The sequence below is a fragment of the Armigeres subalbatus genome, chromosome 2 (assembly GCF_024139115.2).
Source record: "Armigeres subalbatus isolate Guangzhou_Male chromosome 2, GZ_Asu_2, whole genome shotgun sequence".
Taxonomy (NCBI): Eukaryota; Metazoa; Arthropoda; class Insecta; order Diptera; family Culicidae; genus Armigeres; species Armigeres subalbatus.
Genome location: NC_085140.1, coordinates 121,995,936 through 122,019,005, shown reverse-complemented (window position 1 = coordinate 122,019,005; position 23,070 = coordinate 121,995,936). Strand labels below are relative to the sequence as shown.

The 23,070-nt window shown below is 32.1% G+C and overlaps 1 protein-coding gene across 1 annotated transcript in view; it reads left to right on the top strand.

The window, feature by feature from the left end:
- Positions 1-6,765: 6,765 nt before the first annotated feature.
- LOC134209206 (mucin-5AC-like) overlaps positions 6,766-23,070 on the top strand; it is a 114,689-nt gene continuing 98,384 nt past the window's right edge. Inside the window, exons 1-5 of the mRNA XM_062685198.1 lie at positions 6,766-6,838; positions 6,918-7,117; positions 7,379-7,451; positions 7,525-7,755; positions 21,045-21,216. Coding sequence (XP_062541182.1) covers positions 6,766-6,838; positions 6,918-7,117; positions 7,379-7,451; positions 7,525-7,755; positions 21,045-21,216 — 749 coding nt within the window. The remainder of the gene's footprint in view (positions 6,839-6,917; positions 7,118-7,378; positions 7,452-7,524; positions 7,756-21,044; positions 21,217-23,070) is intronic.

The following is a 23,070-nucleotide window of genomic DNA, read 5'->3' as shown; positions in this document are numbered from 1 at the left end:
TTTAGTGAACACCAATCATCAAAGAAAGAGCATACAAATGTATACCAGTTAAGCTGTACCTGTGTTTTAGTGTAATTATTAATTATTGTTATCATTCAATTTGGCGAATGTCTTAGACTGCCAAGAATAGGTATTTTCCCCTATTTATTATCAGAAAAATATATAAAGCTCTTTTAGTGGAATGTATTCAACCGTCTAAGACGAATTAAGTACTCTCCATTTAATCCCACCAGTTAACTGGTGGAATTAAATGGAGAGTACTTAATTCGTCTTAGACGGTATTCATTATCGATAATCGAAAAAAAGTTTAGAAATAGGTAAATCAACCAATCACGTACATGCATCACAAGCACAGACATCAATATCAAGCAACTTGCGGTTTTGGATCTAATTCTCAGTTTGAACATGATTTCACGCAGAGTGGACGCATAAAAGCGATCACAGTGGAGCGGACACAGCATCACGGAGGCGCTGGTAACATTTTCAACGGAAATCCATCGCATTGGTGGTGGTTCTCGGTGTGCTGCTGCAGATCATTCAACCTCAACGAACCAGCATTTTATATGAAAAAAGGGTTTACTACAAAAATAACACTGTTGCGATCCCGCGCCGCCAGTGGCGATGCTGAAAATTTATTACAAATTGTGGTGTCAGTTAGTTGTTGGAAAGGCGCAATGAGGAAAGAAGATTGGTATTTCTTAGGACCAACATTTTCTGAAAAGAAAGGTTTAATTGCGAAAATGGACTGTTTCGGTGGCATCGGCGTTTGTTCCACGCCGATGGATGTGATTCCATCTATTCAAATTTACGGGATCAACTTATTAAATACAAGAAAGATGCTTTCCGGCGCGTGAGCCATTATCATCGGGATTCCGCAAAAAGCGTAAAAGTATATTGCTACCAACAAATTATATGTTTTTCTGTTTATTAACAAGAGCTCTACTTATTATTTCCCATGTAGTGGCTATATTTGATATCAGTAACCCCCCAGATGAATTTGAATCATAAAAAAATTAAATGTCTATTTGAGAACGGTTTTTTTACTAACAGATCGTAGGTTTCGAGTGGAAGATGGATTTTCAGTTATAATTCGTTGAAAAAAGACGATATAGTTTACCCATTGGTACTTACTTAATACTTGATGGGCTACAGCGCTTCGATGAACCTTCGCCGAATGGAGTATCCTTCTCCACTGGACTCGATCATGGGCCAATCGCTTCCAGTCGCCCTGAACATTGAGCGCCCTCAGGTCCTCTTCAACTGCAAATCGTGTACGCGGCCTTCCACGAAGCCTGCGGCCTCTTCCGGGTTCTCTACTAAATAGTATCTTCGCTTGACGTTCTTCCGGCATACGAATAACGTGACCAGCCCACCATAGTCTGCCGTGTTGTATAAGCTTAATAATATCCAGCCCTTTATACACCTGGTACAATTCGGTTTCGTCGCCAGGAAATCCTAGGTCTGCCCCTGCTGCGATATCCTGCCGTCTCCTTTCTTACGTGGTATATGGCAAGCCTAGGTCATACTGTGGAGTTACTGTTGATATCTAATTTCTATGGCATCGTCGATGGGACTCAACGTTCAGAATCCAGTTGTGTGGCCACCAGATCCGAGCTGTAAAATGTTGACATCGGTTGATGTATACTTTCAAATCTATGTGATCTCTGCTAATACGCACCAAGTATCACTGGCGTATAACATCACAGATTTCACGTTAGAGTTGAGTATTCGGGGTTTGGGTGCATTGTCTAGACCGCCCCCCAACGTTGACCGGCTTTGGTTTTGGACCTACTCCACTGTTTGCCCGGCTACCGTGGAATTGGAGTTGTTCACATCTAATGATTCGGTATTGTTCAAGTTGATGAGGGGAGCGTTCAATCACTGTTGCGTTAGTATTGCAGTATCGTCATCTGGGTCAAGGTAGTACGCAGTGCTGCAAAGTGTCACCGTACAAGTCACGCAAAGCGTGACAATAACAAAATCCAGGTCATGTGTCAAGTACTCAATTGTGATGCTCAATGTGGATCTCACATGCTTGGTGTAACGATCACCATGAAAGTGACATTTTAGCAACTAGCGCTTGGTCACTCACCATGTCTTCACTTCTTCTGCCTGTGATCACCAGCATGAATGATAGGAAAACTTTCCTGATGTTGTGGTTGTCATATCCATGTCATCGTGACTATCGTGATGATCACTTGACCTATGCGGTGTTTGGTTCGAAATCAACGCTCGACAGCAATGGAATAATCCACTTAGCGGAATTAATGGATTTTTGCTGTGATAAAAATGCATGAAGCCAAAATAGAATTTTTGGGAACATTTAAGTGTTCTTATTGTTTATATTGACTTTTTGTGCAATATTTTAAGAGGTGCTATATAAAGAAAAGTACATTCATAGTTTTTCCAAATTTGATCCAGACTATCTTTTGAAAAAAGCCAAATTTTTTTTATTGATTTTTTCAAATGGATACAATTAAAAAACGACGCATCCTACAAAAAAATGATGTATGGGTGACTATCGCAAAATCAGTCAAAGTTTCTAATAAAGATATCGGAAACAATTCAAATTGAGCCCTACACTGAAACAAAATCAGTTTCAACAGTTTCAAAAATTAAAACTCGATTTGCGAAAAAACGCTTTTTTGATTTGTATGAAATTGTGTCTCAAGATAGGTGATTATGTTCCTACCAACCGTCCATACATCGCAAGCTTGACACTTTTAAGGAAAAAAGTTTTCTAACAAAACATTTTCTTGTCGGAATTGATTTTTTCTCAGTGTCAAGGAGTGCCAGTGGATTTAACATATACATACATATATTTAAATATTCCTGTACAGTCAAGCAGAGTACAATATTTAGGTCGTAACTAATCGCAACGGATAAAAATACACTGAAAATAATTTCGACAAGAGAAAGTTTTTGTTAGAAAACTTTTTTCCTTCAAAGTGCCCAGCTTGCGATGTATGGACGGTTGGTAGGAACATAATCACCTATCTTGAGACACAATTTCATACAAATCAAAAAGCGTTTTTGCAAATCGAGTTTTAATTTTGAAACTGTTGAAACTGATTTTTTTCAGTGTAGGGCTCAATTTGAATTGTTTCCGATATCTTTATTAGAAACTTTGACTGATTTTGCGATAGTTACCCATACAACATTTTTTGTAGGATGCGTCGTTTTTAATTGTATCCATTTGAAAAATCAATAAAAAATTTGGCCTTTTTCAAAAGATAGTCTGGATCAAATTGGTAAAAACTTAGTTAGAGCCATTCTCAAATACGGCCCATACAAATTTCAGAACCCTACCATACAAAATACGCTACGAGAGGGTGGGTGGGGGCTTTCAGCCCCAGGTCCATTTTAGCGTTATGTAATTTGTGAATGAACCCTTAATTTAACTATTGATTTATCCAATTTATCAATTAAAAACGACGTCAGTCCAATCAAACGACAACAAAATCAATCAATAACGGTGCTCACCTGCACTTTTGACAGCTGACCGACCTGATGCTCTTTATGGCTCTCAGCTTGTGGTTGTCAATCTGGGTGTCACGCTTACCGAAGGTACTCACGTGTCATCTTCTACATGTCACGATGCGCTTGCAGTGATTGTCAGTAAAGAACATCGTTTAAAAGCGTGGTGGTTTTTGTTTTCATATCTGATCATCTGGTGATGGTCACGACATTTTGCAAGACTGGTAGTACGATTTCTTTATGGTGGTGGGCTGCTAGAGCGAGCCAAGATTTTGTTGATTACTATGGGCAACAGAAACAGAGACTTGGTACATCCAGCCTTGCCTCACTTAAGCGATTATATTGTGCTGGACTCTGGATTTTGTCTAGGCCTCCCTTGCTTCTAAGGACACCCCTCAATCAGTACCAAATGGAGGAACTCTTGAAATTCATTGACCTGCTCCAGGATGATGCAAAACATGACAGTATGGTTTTCACACGATCGTCGGAGAATTGTCAACCTTTCCCTATATCTGAATTAGGATAAGTCGTCAAAGCTCGAAGAAGTTGTTCTAAACCAACGTTTCAGCTGATCAATTGGATCGGTAAGTGATTGACATGTCGCGTCTTTCTCATGCATCTACGAATTTGTCCTTGCTCCAATCAGAAATCGTGAAATATCGTAGAGGAGGCGATTATCGCCGGTTGACCATCGTTGACCGGGGAGTCCCCCCTCGCTTCACCCGTCTGCAGCCAACAGCTTCTCTAAAGCCGCTTTGAGTTGTCAGGACTAGTATTCGGCTCCTCTGGAAACGGATCACCTGAAAATGGAGACGGTGCCTTATTGAGCGCGTAATAAACGTAGCGATGACATCGCGTTTGACTATCATCTTTTAATTGGCAAGATCCGACCACGCATTTCCAGAATTCAGCAGCGGGAGAATTCACTCTGGTGTCGATTCACCATAGATCGACTAGAAGATCCAGCTGTGAAGAGATCGTAAGTTGAAGAATATGGAACCCAGGTAGTGGATGTTCTGGAAGGTGGTAGCGTAGAATAGGAATGGGCGGCGAAGAATACTTTTATCGAAACCGGTACAAGTCCCGTTTACGGTATGTATCTCTGTAACTGGGAGTCGGTCGTTGCTGCAGGCAGGACAGGATGGCGTGGTGGGTGGACATCCTGGCCGATGAAGAATGGCTGCAACGACCGAATATTATGGCCTCAACAACTCACTGACTTGAAAAGCTGGAATTTTGGTTCGATCACTTCGAATAGCATCTTCAAGTCTCAGCCAGCGTTCTTCAAAAAGCAACCATCCGAAGCAGGAAATCTAAAGGGGCCCCAAGGTCGATCGGCAGTCGGCGGAGGTGATCCTATGCTGTCTTTTTGTTTGTCTGAATAACAAAAATCTGTTTGGCGCCCAGGGATGCAATGTATTTTCAAATAGGGCCAGAGCTTAGTCTGTCCCCATTCGGGTAGTCGCTGATATGAGGCAAGGATACATTTCATCTGCACTGATACTTCTCAACGTAATCGAAAAGATCTTGGAGGGTGCGATTGACCGTGTACCATACCTTGGGCTGCTTTGTTGTGGAAAATCTGATTTGGCTAATGAACACGAAACACCATATTAGTATTGCGATGCTCTTTTATGTGTGCTTAACGAGCTGACCGTATGCTTCTTTGCGGCGGGTCATCAACCCCCACAGGACCAGGTGGTTGAGTGTTAACGAGAAAAGCCCCTCAAAGTTTGCAGTAGCCGGACGATCGGAGGACTACAATATCTTGACAGTCTGATATCATCAGATGACGAAATTTGGATTGACATGGAACCGCCCCTCAATATTGACCAATGACCCTTTCTGCAAAACCATTTTGGCCAAAGACCATCTTTGACAAAATTACGTTTCCAGCCAAATGTCCAATTCGGGCTAACGACATTTTCGGATAAATGTTCGACCGAACGTTCAATTTGGCTAAACGGAATACAGTTGGATGACTTCGGCCTATTGTGTTATCCGCTTAAGTTGCATTCGGCCAAATGTCTTTCACTCATCGCAAAACTGTTCATAATTGGTCGGACAAAAAAGAACTTTATAGCCCTGAATATCAACGATTTTACATAGGACTGTGGCGAATAGTTTTCATGCTGTAAAAGTGGCCTCCCTTCAACCGACTGATCTTGTATTGAAAGTTTGTATTTCTCTTGGTATTTCTTTATTTGCTGAAAACTTTGACTCTGATTATGATTTTTTATCTTAAAATTATAACCATTTATACCGGCACTGGCAAAGCTGTCGTTAATGGATTCGGAGGACAGTCGCACGGGTTCACGCAGCTCCCGGTTGCATTACGAACGAAGCCTTCCCGGCAGAAGCATCCTTCAACGCACAAAAGTATGCACGGTCTATGCTCTCCGAAATTTTCGCACGTTTCTGGACACGCAGTTCCACATTTTGAGTACGCCTCGTTAGGGCCTATGAGGTTGGAAAGACATTAATTGAAAATCAAAATCGTAAGGCAAGCCCATCAGACTTACCGTCACATAATGGGTGTGAAGCGCAACAGACTGCCCCAACAACCACAAGAACTACAATCGCTGCAAGATTCATCTTCGATGAAGGTACTGACTGATAAGATGTCAACTCGACCTTTTATATATCTGATAAGTTAATGTCAGTCTTCAGATGATGCTATCGGAACGTGACTATATGCCGTATGGACTCTGAGATTTGTAATCTGTTGCTGTAGTTGAAGAAGGGTGTATAATGCCATATGTCCTCACAGAATAAAAAAAATGCGCTGATTACAACCGCTTATTCTTTTGATTACGCAACTTTCCTTTAGGAAGCACTTCAATCTAAAAGTTGACATTGATTTGAAAGAGGTTCTGTACTAAAGCATTTTGGTTTTTTTTTCACCATTGGAAATTTAAAAGCATTGTCATTAAAGCCCAAATCAAACTCCGAAAATGGGATAGGGCGCCATATGTTCAAATTCCAATGCACGTGTTCAAGTAGCTATCAGTTGGCTTAGTTTACGAATAGAATTTGTCAGTTGAGTCGAGGTTGAGACTGGTCACTAATCAATATCGGGGTGATTTTAAAGCCTTTCAGTTTATCTTGATGTGCGAAAATGACAAAAAAAAATTAAAAGAGTATTTATCGAATTCTCTCATGTAAAGATTTATTAGCACTTTGCGCAGAAATCTGTCATAAATGCACGTAGCAGAGAGATAGCGTATCATTGATCAGATATATAAAAGCTTCCCCTTGCATCTTATCATCCATCTATTTACATCGAAAATGAAACTTGCAGCGACAGTACTTCTCGTGTTCATCGGAGCATTGTGTTGTGTCTCGCATCCATTATGTGACTGTAAGTCAAACGCACTTAACATTGCTGTTCAGTCCAATTCATTTTTATTTTTATCAAATCTTTTTCACATTGTATGAAGGCCCCAACGAAGTATACTCAGAATGCGGAACAGCCTGCCCTGAAACATGCGAAAATCTGGGAGAAATTAGGCCATGCATCCGATTGTGCGTCAGGGGTTGCTTCTGTCGAGAGGGCTACGTACGCAATAATGCCACCGGAGAATGCGTAGAGCCATGCGAATGTCCACCAAAGACACCGACAGTCACCACTGCAGTTCCAGTATAAAATGATAAAATTCTTTAGTTAGATTATGCGACTTGAGTTACAACCAATAAACAAGCAAATGCCGACTCAGGACACTTGTGTTTCAATCCACTTCGAACGACATTCCAGTTAGTAGTTTGATGGCGTGTGCACCTTTTGTCTTAGGATTTCCATAGGCAATGCGCTTGTTGAAGGATTTTATCACGCATATACAGCTTCCAGTTTGTCATATAAAAGGGATCACACACGCATCTTGGTCATCATAATTCCTTGAAGATGAGATTCGCAACAATCGCCCTTGTCCTTGCCGCCAGTACTGCCGCACTCTGCCATCACGTGCCATGCAGAGGTAAATACGACATCAAATAGATATTTTTCCACAGCTGAATATTACGTGCACTGAACGTGCCTTCAATTTCCAGTGTGCCTGGATCCCAACACCGAGTACCGATTGTGCGGCAATGAGTGCCCCAGAACCTGTGAAAACCTGCACCCGGAACCACCGTGCACGCAAGTTTGTATGCGCGGCTGCTACTGCAAGAAGGGCTACGTGCGCGAAAACCACAGTGGACTGTGCGTTCGGCCAGAGGATTGTCCGAAGCCCAAGCCGAAACCTTCCTGCGGATGTTCTAAGGCCCCAAAGCCGAGCAAGTGTGAACATGAATGGTCGTTTTAAATATTGATGTCTGGTTTTTGACTGAATGATACCTAAGTCCTACATATAATATACATGCAATAAATTAATTCAATTGCTTCACGCAAAATTTTGAGAATTTCATTCCCTTCCTTCCTAGTTACATCTTTGTATTGAACCTACGTGACGACCTACTGTGTGGATGGACCCTAACAATAATTTTGTTTTTGTTTGATTATTTTTATTCTGTTTGAAAAAAAAATCTCGACGATGCCAGTCGTTCAAAAATGATGTCACAGCTTATAGGGGGGAGGAGGTCTAAGATTTTGTGACAGCACATGTACTAGGCATATAAAAAGCGTAACAGAGGAGGGAGGGGGGTCTAGCAATCCCGTCATATTTGATCCACCCTCAAGAAAAAGGAGATTATAACAAACAGGTTTATGTTCTCAGAGTATCTGTTGTTTCCCCTTAAAAATGTCGTCTTCTTTTCGTTGTTTCCCGTCTTTTGTTTTGGTTTGCCTTCAATTACAGATCAATGCCAAAATCCATCATCAAACAAATCAACAACATCGCAATCAATAATTTTAGTACCCTCCTCCTTACCTCCTCCTTTTCCTATTGTGTATTTGTAATCCCTAACCTCAAGTCAGCCGCGTGTACGTCGGTTACCCAAACTAACTCTAGTTATAAGAAGATTAGCAGAAATTATAAAATGAGTTGTACAAAAAAAAATCCGGCTCCGTAACGCCAAATGGCAGATGAGCCTTTCAAATAAACGAAAGATTAAAAAAAGTATCTGCTGTATTGTTAGTTTATGTCATAGTCGAACCGTATTGAGTAATCCTGCGTACAACTCGGACTGAAATCGTTCACATTAATGCAATGTTTACGGTAATCGGATGTTAACAAAAAAGTGGTTATTTTTGTCTGCCTTGTAGATTGGTAGGTGTTGGTAGTCAAGTTTCTCATGACTACTAATCTTAAGTTGATGATTTTTATGGTACAACTATAAAAAGATTGGAGTGCCACCACAAGTTACCTTAAATCAAAAATCAGTTTCTGTAGCATTAGTAAAAGTTAAGAACAACATTTATGTATGATAAGATACTTTTTATTATTTAATATTTAATATTTAATACTTAATATTTAATATTTAATATTTAATATTTAATATTTAATATTTAATATTTAATATTTAATATTTAATATTTAATATTTAATATTTAATATTTAATATTTAATATTTAATATTTAATATTTAATATTTAATATTTAATATTTAATATTAAATATTAAATATTAAATATTAAATATTTAATATTTAATATTTAATATTTAATATTTAATATTTAATATTTAATATTTAATATTTAATATTTAATATTTAATATTTAATATTTAATATTTAATATTTAATATTTAATATTTAATATTTAATATTTAATATTTAATATTCAATATTTAATATTTAATATTTAATATTTAATATTTAATATTTATTATTTAATATTTAATATTTAATATTTAATATTTAATATTTATTATTTAATATTTAATATTTAATATTTAATATTTAATATTTAATATTTAATATTTAATATTTAATATTTAATATTTAATATTTAATATTTAATATTTAATATTTAATATTTAATACTTCCTATTTAATATTTAATATTTAATATTTAATATTTAATATTTAATATTTAATATTTAATATTTAATATTTAATATTTAATATTTAATATTTAATATTTAATATTTAATATTTAATATTTAATATTTAATATTTAATATTTAATATTTAATATTTAATATTTAATATTTAATATTTAATATTTAATATTTAATATTTAATATTTAATATTTAATATTTAATATTTAATATTTAATATTTAATATTTAATATATTTAATATTTAATATTTAATATTTAATATTTAATATTTAATATTTAATATTTAATATTTAATATTTAATATTTAATATTTAATATTTAATATTTAATATTTAATATTTAATATTTAATATTTAATATTTAATATTTAATATTTAATATTTAATATTTAATATTTAATATTTAATATTTAATATTTAATATTTAATATTTAATATTTAATATTTTAATATTTAATATTTAATATTTAATATTTAATATTTAATATTTAATATTTAATATTTAATATTTAATATTTAATATTTATTATTTAATATTTAATATTTAATATTTAATATTTAATATTTAATATTTAATATTTAATATTTAATATTTAATATTTAATATTTAATATTTAATATTTAATATTTAATATTTAATATTTAATATTTAATATTTAATATTTAATATTTAATATTTAATATTTAATATTTAATATTTAATATTTAATATTTAATATTTAATATTTAATATTTAATATTTAATATTTAATATTTAATATTTAATATTTAATATTTAATATTTAATATTTAATATTTAATATTTAATATTTAATATTTAATATTTAATATTTAATATTTAATATTTAATATTTAATATTTAATATTTAATATTTAATATTTAATATTTAATATTTAATATTTAATATTTAATATTTAATATTTAATATTTAATATTTAATATTTAATATTTAATATTTAATATTTAATATTTAATATTTAATATTTAATATTTAATATTTAATATTTAATATTTAATATTTAATATTTAATATTTAATATTTAATATTTAATACTTAATATTTAATATTTAATATTTAATATTTAATATTTAATATTTAATATTTAATATTTAATATTTAATATTTAATATTTAATATTTAATATTTAATATTTAATATTTAATATTTAATATTTAATATTTAATATTTAATATTTAATATTTAATATTTAATATTTAATATTTAATATTTAATATTTAATATTTAATATTTAATATTTAATATTTAATATTTAATATTTAATCACAGACAAACAGACATAACACTCGTCAAATTTCCATCGTTCACTGATTTACTGATCAATTCAAATAATCATTAGTTGGCCAATCAGTCACTAGTGGCGCGCGCATCGGATTTGCACGAGTATGACATTTGCTCACTACCGCCATCTGGTTCGTGATTTGCCCAACTAACTGAAATCAACAGATGTCGTTAGTGTTTAAATGACGATGAATTTGATGAGTGAATGATCCATGTGTTATGTCTGTTTGTCTGTGATTTAATATTTGATATTTAATATACAATATTTAATATTTAATATTTAATATTTAATATTTATTATTTAATATTTAATATTTAATATTTAATATTTAATATTTAATATTTAATATTTAATATTTAATATTTAATATTTAATATTTAATATTTAATATTTAATATTTAATATTTAATATTTAATATTTAATATTTAATATTTAATATTTAATATTTAATATTTAATATTTAATATTTAATATTTAATATTTAATATTTAATATTTAATATTTAATATTTAATTTAATATTTAATATTTAATATTTAATATTTAATATTTAATATTTAATATTTAATATTTAATATTTAATATTTAATATTTAATATTTAATATTTAATATTTAATATTTAATATTTAATATTTAATATTTAATATTTAATATTTAATATTTAATATTTAATATTTAATATTTAATATTTAATATTTAATATTTAATATTTAATATTTAATATTTAATATTTAATATTTAATATTTAATATTTAATATTTAATATTTAATATTTAATATTAAATATTAAATATTTAATATTTAATATTATTTAATATTTAATATTTAATATTGAATATTTAATATTTAATATTTAATATTTAATATTTAATATTTTATTTTTAATATTTAATATTTAATATTTAATATTTAATATTTAATATTTAATGTTTGATGTTAAATATTTATTATTTATTATTTAATATTTAATATTTAATGTTTAATATTTAATATGTAATATTTAATATTCAATATTTTATATTTATAATTTAATATTTAATATTTAATATTCAATATTTAATATTTGATATTTAATATTTAATATTTAATATTTAACATTTAATATTTATTATTTAATATTTAATATTTTATATTTAATATTAAATATTAAATATTAAATATTAAATATTAAATATTAAATATTCAATATCTATAATTTAATGTTTAATAATTAATATTTAGTATTTAATATTTAATATTTAATATTTAATATTTAATATTTAATATTTAATATTTAATATTTAATATTTAATATTTAATATTTAATATTTAATATTTAATATTTAATATTTAATATTTAATATTTAATATTTAATATTTAATATTTAATATTTAATATTTAATATTTAATATTTAATATTTAATATTTAATATTTAATATTTAATATTTAATATTTAATATTTAATATTTAATATTTAATATTTAATATTTAATATTTAATATTTAATATTTAATATTTAATATTTAATATTTAATATTTAATATTTAATATTTAATATTTAATATTTAATATTTAATATTTAATATTTAATATTTAATATTTAATATTTAATATTTAATATTTAATATTTAATATTTATTATTTAATATTTAATATTTAATATTTAATATTTAATATTTAATATTTAATATTTAATATTTAATATTTAATATTTAATATTTAATATTTAATATTTAATATTTAATATTTAATATTTAATATTTAATATTTAATATTTAATATTTAATATTTAATATTTAATATTTAATATTTAATATTTAATATTTAATGTTTAATATTTAATATTTAATATTTAATATTTAATATTTAATATTTAATATTTAATATTAAAGGCGCTAGCGTCGTAATCCTTCGAGTTTGACATTTCACCCGCATAATTACAAACTATGCATGGATATTTTCCCGTGCGGTCGACAACAGTATCCTTTACTGTTGACAACTGTAAATGAACAATCTCATATAAAGTTTCAACAGTTTATGGTACGGTTATTTGACAAATAACAATATGTTGAATGGGTTGTTAAGTTATGTCACCATAAAAAATCGTCTGTTTTCGCGTGCAAAATTTTCGCTCAACAGTATGATAAAATGTTGACATATAATGCAGGAAATAAAGAACATTTTAGAGACAGCATGTTATATGTTGACATTTAGTGATGATGTCGAGCAGTTATGGTTGAATCGATCGAAAAGTATTCGATAACCGCAACGTAAACTGTGAAGCTATATCTTACATCGTAATAATGATTCTGACCATATAACATGTTGTTTTTTATTATGCGGGCACTCCAGCGCCTACTGGTGACAATGTCATACGAAACATTGTTTCGTGCAACATGCTCGCAAGATGGTGGTAGAGGAGTTGGGCGATGGATTTTTCTGAAAAATGTTCAAACTGTTACGTCTGTTTGTCTGTGGTACTAAGCTGTAGCTACTCTATAATACCCCAATCAACTCAAAACGCCACTTCAGAGTCCAGATATAAATCCAATTTAACTCCATTTGATGGTTCTGGACGACAAACTTTTCGTGAAATTCGTGAAAGTCATATTTCCAACAACTATGAATTGAAATTAGTGTTGAAAGAAGAATGGAAGAATATTCCGTCCCCGTTACAGCTAATTTGATCAGTTCCATGCCACAAGAACTACAGCCCATCATAGATACACAAGGGAATCCAACGAAATATTGAATTCCATTCTACAACTCCTGTTTTCGTTTCAAAAGCGCGCTAAACCTGAATAGACGAATACTTTTTGAGCCCGTATTTAATGAATTGTTATGTTTTGTTACCTTTGTTTTTGTTATTATTTTATTCTTCTGTTTGATTTATAACAATAAAGATGAATTGATTATTTTGCTACACAATGTAATCGATAGTTTTATTTTTTTGAGCTTAATAGATTCTATCTTTGACATTTTTTAGAAAGCGCACAGCTAGACGAATACTTTTTGCACTCACTGTACGTTGTCTGTGCTCTGGAGTCATATTGACCCCAAATTGAAATTGTTTTAACTTTTTGGTTGTTTGGTCAATTCCGGATATTTAGAAAGATAATTTAATCATATTTTAGAACGTTACCTAAGATTGACCATAGGTAGGCGGGTAACGCGCGGGGAGAGGTTTTCGTAAAAAAGGGTACGATTTTTTATGCTTATTTTGCTTATATCTGAAAATCCTACCCATTTTGAACTGCATATTTTCAAAAAGGTTATGCAGGAAGGCGTTTGCGTTGATATGAACCCATTTTTTTAGACTACTCATAAAACTCCGATATGTGGAATAGGTATTGTACATTTTAAATATTTTTGTCGAACAAATTTGGAATTTGTAAAGATGATTTCTTTAGCAACGATCGTCTAGTGGGAATGGAGTGAAGTAGTATTTAGGAATTGAAGAAAGTATTTAGGAAATGAAGAAGTTTTTAGGAATTTTACAAAAAGGTGGCGCTAGTGTGCTTGCAATATTCTTATATGTGTGAAATATGGCTCTAGCTTGAGATCCTTTGTACCTACACTCAAGTTGTATTCGGCAAAGTTGTTCATGATGTCCAGGTCTACAAAGCGGTGCTCAGTATAATGAGTACTTCTTCCAAAAGGCGGCGCTAGTGAGCAGTTATATTTGAGTATATTGTTCCATGTATGATCTGATGTATTATGAGGCGTAGTATTTTTGGCAAATTTAAATGCGTTCACAGTATATGTTCTCGGCCATCCAAGATATCCCTGAAGTTAAGGTCTTTGAATATACACGCATAAACAAAGGTCAGCCATTCTGTTTCAAATATGGTACATGCTCTTAGGTTTTGGACATAAACCCCCCCTCCCTTCCCAGACACAAAATTTTTAGAAGATATTTTTTTTTCGAACCTCTCAAATTAAAAAAAAATGTTCAGAAAACTCCTCCTAGACCAATTTTCTGGCAACGCCACTGTCTTAGTGATACAAAGAATGAAATACGTTCACAGTATGTATATGTCATCCAAGAAATCCCTGGAGTTAAAGCCTTTGGATCTACACATGTATTCGAAGATCAGTGAGCCTGTTTCAAATATGGTACATTAGGGCAGTTCAAATTTCAAAAATGTTCGAAAAAACCAACTCCCATATGTCAATTAGCATCTTTTTGGTAATATAGGAGTCCTGGCAAAATTTCAGGCAATTCGGTGGCCATTTAGGGGTGGCGCGAAGTCAATTTATGTTTATATGGAAATTTGTATGGGAAAAACTTAAAATTTATTCATGTCTCCCTATAACTGTCGATTTGTGATGAATTCAAATAAACATCCCCAACATTTCTTTTCTATATCTATATAATCTATATAAATGACTCCTCCGGATAACACATTAATTATGAGTGGATTGAACGGTTCTATTGACAGTGTGAATATGATATAAATGGCTAAAATGGTGTAATTAGCCTCCAACATGGCAGTGGAAATATAAATTAAAATTAATGAGTTATCCACTGGTTGAACTCAAATAGATTCCAAAAATGGAGGTTGGGGATGTTTATGTGAATTCATCACAAATAGACAATTTGTGGGAAGACTTGGATAAATTTTAAGTTTTTCATACAAATTCCATATAAACATAAATTGACTCGCGTCACCCTAAATAACCGCCATGAATTATACCTGAAATTGCCAGGACTGCAAAATGATGCTAATAGACACATGGGAGTTGGAATTTTCGAACATTTTTGAAATTTGAACTGCCCTAATGGTACATACTCTTAGCGATACTATCGTTAGATCCCCGTTACGCTGGGATATGGATACTTTGAAGAAGTGCGTAACGGTATAAATCCGCTCATATCACCAAGCTCGGTACCCGGTCATATCCCTAACCCCGAATCCCAAGGTGTCAAGCGACCCGTGCCGAGGGGATGAATGGACTGGAGATATTTCAAGCGAATTTACACCTAGCGAAAAGATCTCGGCGACTTTCACCAAACTACCAAAAATTATCGATTGAAAAATGAAAAAATTACAAAAAAGAAGGCTGGGGTTATGTTGACCCCAGAGCACAGACAAAAGGTTGATTGCTCCGGAACGCAATTGCCGATTGGGCCAATTTTCAATAGCGAACACAGATAAGGCTTAGTACAAAAAAGCGTGTCTCACATTTTTTGTAAACACACATACATACATACAGACATCACCTCAATTCGTAGAGCTGAGTCGATAGGTATATAACACTATGGGTCTCCGAGCCTTTTATCAAAAGTTCGGCTTTGGAGTAATTCTATAGCCTTTACGTATACTTACACTGAAATTAATATGCATCTAAAATGTATCTGCAAGGCACATAGATTTTTGCAATCAAGCTTCGCACATGAAGGGTGTATTCGATAAAAATGGCACACCGAAAATCTCCTATAACTTTTGAACTGTATGAGTAAGAAACCTGGGAATTTGACCAAATCTTATTCATGGTGTATTGTTTACATCTGCAGAGTTTCATATTTATTCATACAGTGGTTCCAATCATATCGTCGGAAAAAGAAATTGCCAGTGAAAAAATGTTGAGCCCCTTCAATCAAAATCCGGAAAATGCCCACCGATCGATATGAAAACACTTAGGATTGCAAATTCAACTGTACCTCGTGTATTAAAATCTTTCAAGGAGCATCTGAGTGTTCAAAGGAAGGAAGGGAAGAAGCGGTCCAATCGACAGTAAAATGACCAGGAGTGGTAGAACAGCTCAATAAGTTTCCAGACGAAATGTTGCTAACAAGTCCGAGGTTCGTGCACAAAAACCATGAAACGTACTGGGTTACATGTTTACAAGGGGCAAAAAGCCCCAAATCGGAATGAAAAGCATAACACCACTGCAAAAACCCGCGCCCGGATACATTACACGAAGTTGTTCACTAAATCCTGTTGCATCCTTATGGATGATGAAACCTACGTCAAGGCTGACTTCCGTCAACTTCCTGGGCATGAATATTTCGTTGCCAAGTCCAAGTTCGATATTCCGGAGGATGTCCGAACAAAGAAGTTATTAAAATTAGCTAAGAAGTCAGGTGATTTGCGGATGTGGTGAAGTAAGCGTTCTCTTCATTACTTCCGGAACATTCAAAAGTACGATTTACATCGAATAGTGTCTCAAGAAGCATCTTTTTCCATTCATAAGAAAACACAAAATATCAACACTGTTTTGGCCTGAACTGGCGTCTTGCAACTACGCTCGTAACGTATTGCAGTGGTACCGAGTAAACGAAGCTAAATTTATGCCAAAAGATATGAACCCACAAAACTGAAACTCAAATGAAAAATTCTGGGAAATTGTGAAGACGAAACTTCGAAAACATCCTAAAATTATTAACACAGAGCAGATAAAGATGATGAAGATCAAGATGAAGAAAATTTGGGAAAAAAACAACAAAAATATAGGAAAAATCGATTGTACAAAATTTGGGAGGACCGAAAAGAAAGGTGCGCGCATTCGGGATGGGCAATGAAATCAAATGAAACAAAAATGTTGTAAATCATAACTTTTTGAAAGTTTTTCATTTTTTGAAAATTTCAAGACAATCCGATAATCGGTTTAATTTTGGTGAGTAAATATGGGTGTGCCATTTTTATCGAATACACCCTTTATTAGGGTGGCTCAAATTAGTATGGGAAAAACTTTTTTCAATTTTTTTGATGGGCCGCCCTCTTATTCGGCTCTATTTGATGCCCTGGTGCTCTAGACAATATTTCAACCAAATCGGTCAACGTTTGGGCGGTGCTAAACTCGTTCGAAGTTTATATGCAAAAATGTATGCAGAAACATCCAAAAACGGCTAATTGCAGTTGGACGGCACAACTTACGATGAAGAACTATGATACTCATTCACATCTTGAAGAATTTAACACAGAATGTTATGCAGAAAACCGCGAGAAGATTAGAGTTAGCCCGGCTAAGTTATTAGCATTTCTCTGAAGTGGGGTTTGAGCAAATTTCGTTTCTTTTACTTTTGAAAAGAAATAAATTCACCCACCATCACTCCAGTAAAATGCTAATATCTTTGCCTAATAAACTTTAATCTTCTCGCGGTTCAACATACCATTCTGTATTTAATCCACAAGATCTGGATGAGTATCGTATATGATCATAAATTGTGCTGTTCAACTGCAAATCACTATTTTGGATGTTTCATACATTTTCCATATAAACTTCCAACAGAGTTTAGCACCTTAAACATAGGCTAACTTCATTTTGTCCAGAGCACCAGGGCATCAAATGAATCGAATGAAGGGCGGCTCATCAAAAATTGAAAAAGTATTTTTGAGCCACCCTACCCTTTATACTATATTAGTCCTGCACATAAATCCGGGAATTTCGATAACTCTTTAATTTTATGTGCAACGCACTGATAAAATAAATGCATGTTAAATAGAATTGAATGAATAAGCACAATGAATTTAAATATACACACTTAAAATATTTCGCCGAGATCTCAGCATTTTTTGATTATTTTCTCGAGGTGGGCACCACCGAGTTTCAGCAAACACGACTTTTGCCGAGATATCAGTAAAAGTGACGTTTCATTTGCCGAGATACGGTAAATATTTTGCCGAAAATCAGTAATAAACCAAACTTTCTGCCGAAGTTCAGTTCTGAAATTTACTGAACTACAGCGGTGCCTGATTTAAATATTAAATATTAAATATTAAATATTAAATATTAAATATTAAATATTAAATATTAAATATTAAATATTAAATATTAAATATTAAATATAAATAAATATTAAATATTAAATATTAAATATTAAATATTAAATATTAAATATTAAACAATGGTAAATATTAAATATTAAATATTAATATTAAATATTAAATATTAAATATTAAATGTTGGAGTATTAAATATTAAATATTAAATATTAAATATTAAATATTAAATATTAAATATTAAATATTAAATATTAAATATTAAATATTAAATATTAAATATAAATAAATATTAAATATTAAATATTAAATATTAAATATTAAATATTAAATATTAAATATTAAATATTAAATATTAAATATTAAATATTAAATATTAATATTAAATATTAAATATTAAATAATAAATATTAAATATTAAATAATAAATATTAAATATTAAATATAAATATTAAATATTAAATATTAAATATTAAATATTAAATATTAAATATTAAATATTAAATATTAAATAATAAATATTAAATATTAAATATTAAATATTAAATATTAAATATTAAATATTAAATATTAAATAGAATATTAAATATTAAATATTAAATATTAAATATTAAATATTAAATATTAAATAATTAAATATTAAATATTAAATATTAAATATTGAATATTAAATATTAAATATTAAATATGAAGCTATTAAATATTAAATATTAAATATTAAATATTAAATACTAAATATTAATTATTAAATATTAAATTATAGATATTGAATATTTAATATTTAATATTTAATATTCATTCAATTCTATTTAACATGCATTTTATCAGTGCGTTGCACATAAAATTAAAGAGTTATCGAAATTCCCGGATTTATGTGCAGGACTAATATAGTATAAAGGGTAGGGTGGCTCAAAAAACACTTCTCCAATTTTTTTGATGAGCCGCCCTCTTATTCGATTCAATTTGATGCCCTGGTGCTCTGGACAAAATTTCAGCCAAATCGGTCAACGTTTGGGCGGTGCTAAACTCGTTGGAAGTTTATATGGAAAAATGTATGCAGAAACATCCAAAAACAGTGATTTGCAGTTGAACAGCACAATTTACGATCAAGAAGCATGATACTCATCCAGATCTTGTGGAATTAAATACAGAATGGTATGCCGAAAACCGCGAGAAGATTAAAGTTTATTAGGCAAAGATATTAGCATTTTACTGGAGTGATGGTGGGTGAATTTATTTCTTTTCAAAAGTAAAAGAAACGAAATTTGCTCAAACCCCACTTCAGAGAAATGCTAATAACCAACCAGGCAACTCTAATCTTCTCGCGGTTTCATAACATTCTGTGTTAAATTCTTCAAGATGTGAATGAAATATCATAATTCTTCATCGTAAGATTGTGCCGTCCAACACAATTAGCCGTTTTGGATGTTTCTACATATTGCATATAAACTCGAACAGTTAGCACCAAACATTGAACAAGCTGTGTCTAAACACCAGAACATCAAACCGAAATAAGGGCGGCCCATCAAAAATTGAAAAAATTTTCCATACTAATTTGAGCCACTAATAAAGGGTGTATTCGATAAAAATGGCATATTTACTCACCAAAATTAAACCGATTATCGGATTGTCTTGAAAATTTTCAAATGAAAAACTTTCAAAAGTTATGATTTACAACATTTTTTGATTTCAAATTTGATTTCATGCCCATCCAATACTTGGAGGTCTTTTCAGTCCTCCCAAATTTTGTACAATCGATTTTTCCTATATTTTGAATTGTTTTTTCCCAAATTTTCTTCATCTTGATCTTCATCATCTTTATCTGCTCTGTGTTAATAATTTTAGGATGTTTTCGAAGTTCGTCTTCTTCACAATTTCCCAGAATTTTTCATTTTGAGTTTCAGTTTGTGGGTTCATATCTTTTGGCATAAATTTGGCTTCGTTTACTCAGTACCACTGCAATACGTTACGAGCGTAGTTACCAAGACGCCAATTCAGGCCAAAACAGTGTTATTTTGTGTTTTCTTATGAATGGAAAAAGATGCTTCTTGAGACACTATTCGATATGAAATCGTACTTTTAGCATGTTCGGAGAGTAATGAAGACTCATAAACTTGTGTAGTTACGTTGGCTCATAATAGAGACTTTCAATATGTCGTAATAATGGTGGAAAAGGTCTGGCTAAAATTATGTAATGAATCCATCATTAAATAATTCGTCAAACCCTATTTTGGATAGGACTTGCACATAGATGCAACTCAATAACGAGTCGATCAAATGAGTAGAACTTTTCAAATTTCTTATCTTATGCTTAAGATATTTCAAATACACTTCAATCCAATATCAAAGGTCCATTCAAAGATATATGCCCGAATGTCGCATTATTGCGCGTCTCGTAACTCTATGAATAATTTTTTCCAGCGATACCAGTATAAAAGATGATACCATCAGTGATGGAGTACCAATTGTTAAACCTGCAATCACTTGATCCTTGAAACTGATTATACTAGTAGCTCTCATTATGCTGGCATCAGCTATTCCACTGCTCATCCGCGCTGCGGTAGATTACATCGTCTTGATCATTATAGCTAACATTTTAATCAATTTTCCATTCGTAGATGATCCGCACTTTGAGGAATACAAAGGGAGTCTCTGCGGCGGCCTGTCAAGTCCATTGCAGTATTCTGGGCCTGAAGATGCTGTACAAGTGTCCGGCCGTATGTGTCGAAGAACTGTTTTTGCCGTGAAGGCTACGTGCGCCAGTTCGAGAATGGCAAAGGCCGTGTATTCGTGAGGATGAATGCCCTTGCCCTCCGGAACCGACTACAACTGAATGCCACTCCCGGGCATGAGGGGCCACTGAATAAGTCAATTTGATCGACGGATGAAAGTTGATGAAGATGGCATTTTTGTTTTTTGGGTGTAAAGGTGCAGCGGTGAGATTATAAAATAAACGTAGAAGAACATTTATTTCCAAAAAGGTGGCTTATTCTACCAGTGAGATTTTCGAATTACGTTGATAAGACAATCTTAATGTCATTTGGATCAACTATAAGTTGCTTTTGTTATTCTCAATTGAGTACCTTCCTGGATACCTGGTTGTGCCTAAAGCGTCGATATACCATATGTCTGGCGTATTACTCCATAATCGTCGATCTTGAGCAACGTTCCTTCTTTTTTCCCGAATGTTTGGGGTCTCCAAATCCGACTCCACCGTGATGATGAAGCCATCGCGTTCGTGGCCTTTCGAAAAGTAACCGGCTTCTATCTAGTTCCTGTTGAATATTGTTATCGCTATTCTTTTCTTTCGGCACTCGCAATAAAGTAACCATCCACTCCAAGTCTGCCGTATTTCATGTGATTTACAGTATTTTTTCTTTATGCGTGATACAGTTCAGTGATTCATGCGTCTGCGCCACACATCATTATCTAGTTTCACTCACAGTATTGCACTTTTCGCTCGAAAACCACGAAGATTTCCGGTCCGACTCTTTAAACGCCCACGCTGCATGTCCGTGAAAGGGCCTGGTAGAATCAGGTTTTTATTCGAGAGAGAAAGAATTTCATTTCCGTTTGCATATTGCGGACCCTTAACTGCTTATTTAATTTTTTTTAAAGGCCCTATTTCTTGCAGGAATTAAATACAGAATATTGTGTGCTAAAACCGCGACAAAATCAGAGTCCGGCGAAGTTATTAGCATTTTCTAAAGCAGCGGTTCTCAACCTTATGGGGTATATGTACCCTGGGGGTACCTTCAGCTTTGGCCCTAAAGGGGTACCTCGGACAAAAATGCGTAATGGCGGACGTATTACGGTTCAATTAAAACTCATTGATATATTTTTGATAATTGTGTATTTTATTTCAAAAATTTATATTGTATATAATATGCAATTCGATCAAGAAATCCCCAATTGAATTCTGCCTTCCACAACCAGCACATTGTATGAAGGGCTGCCGGAACAAAAGATCAGAACAGACGAAAACATCGAATAGAAGACAAATGATTTTTTTTTTTACACGTGGGACTTACGTCTCTCTCTTTTACACTATACCGGGTGTCATTTCAGAAATATTCAAATCGACCGCGTTACGCTGTGTTGAAAGATTTTAAACGTTAATAGCGTTCGTCTCAGTAGAAGAATTTCTGCGAGTAAGCCCCTCAATCGACAGATTTCAAAGTATATACCTTCCATGTTCTATTAGCTTGATAAAGACCCGAAAAACTTGTTTCAATAGGCATGAAACTGTTTTTTCCAATGAAAAAGCAGTGAAGATCAGGGAACCTATAAATATAGGTACCGCATAATTCTTGCATCATTCCATTACCACCACGTTCTGAATTGGTACGTGTGCAGTGTGCAGAACACCAGCGAATGAGCAGCCGCTGGGTCTGCCGAGAAGCCATAAAGATAGCGCAACGCGATTTTTTCCGCTTTCATTCTGACCAGCCAGGGACGAAGCGAAGCAACCGCATCATCGATTGAGACAGCGCTCCACAACTTTTGGCTAAGGAATGGAAGTCTGCACCGACCGCTTTTCGGCTTCGACACCACCGTGACGAAGAGCGACCATCATCAGCCAGAAACCTAGCCAGTACATCAGCAGTCCACCTACAGACCCAAAACCAAAGCAGCAATGCTGAG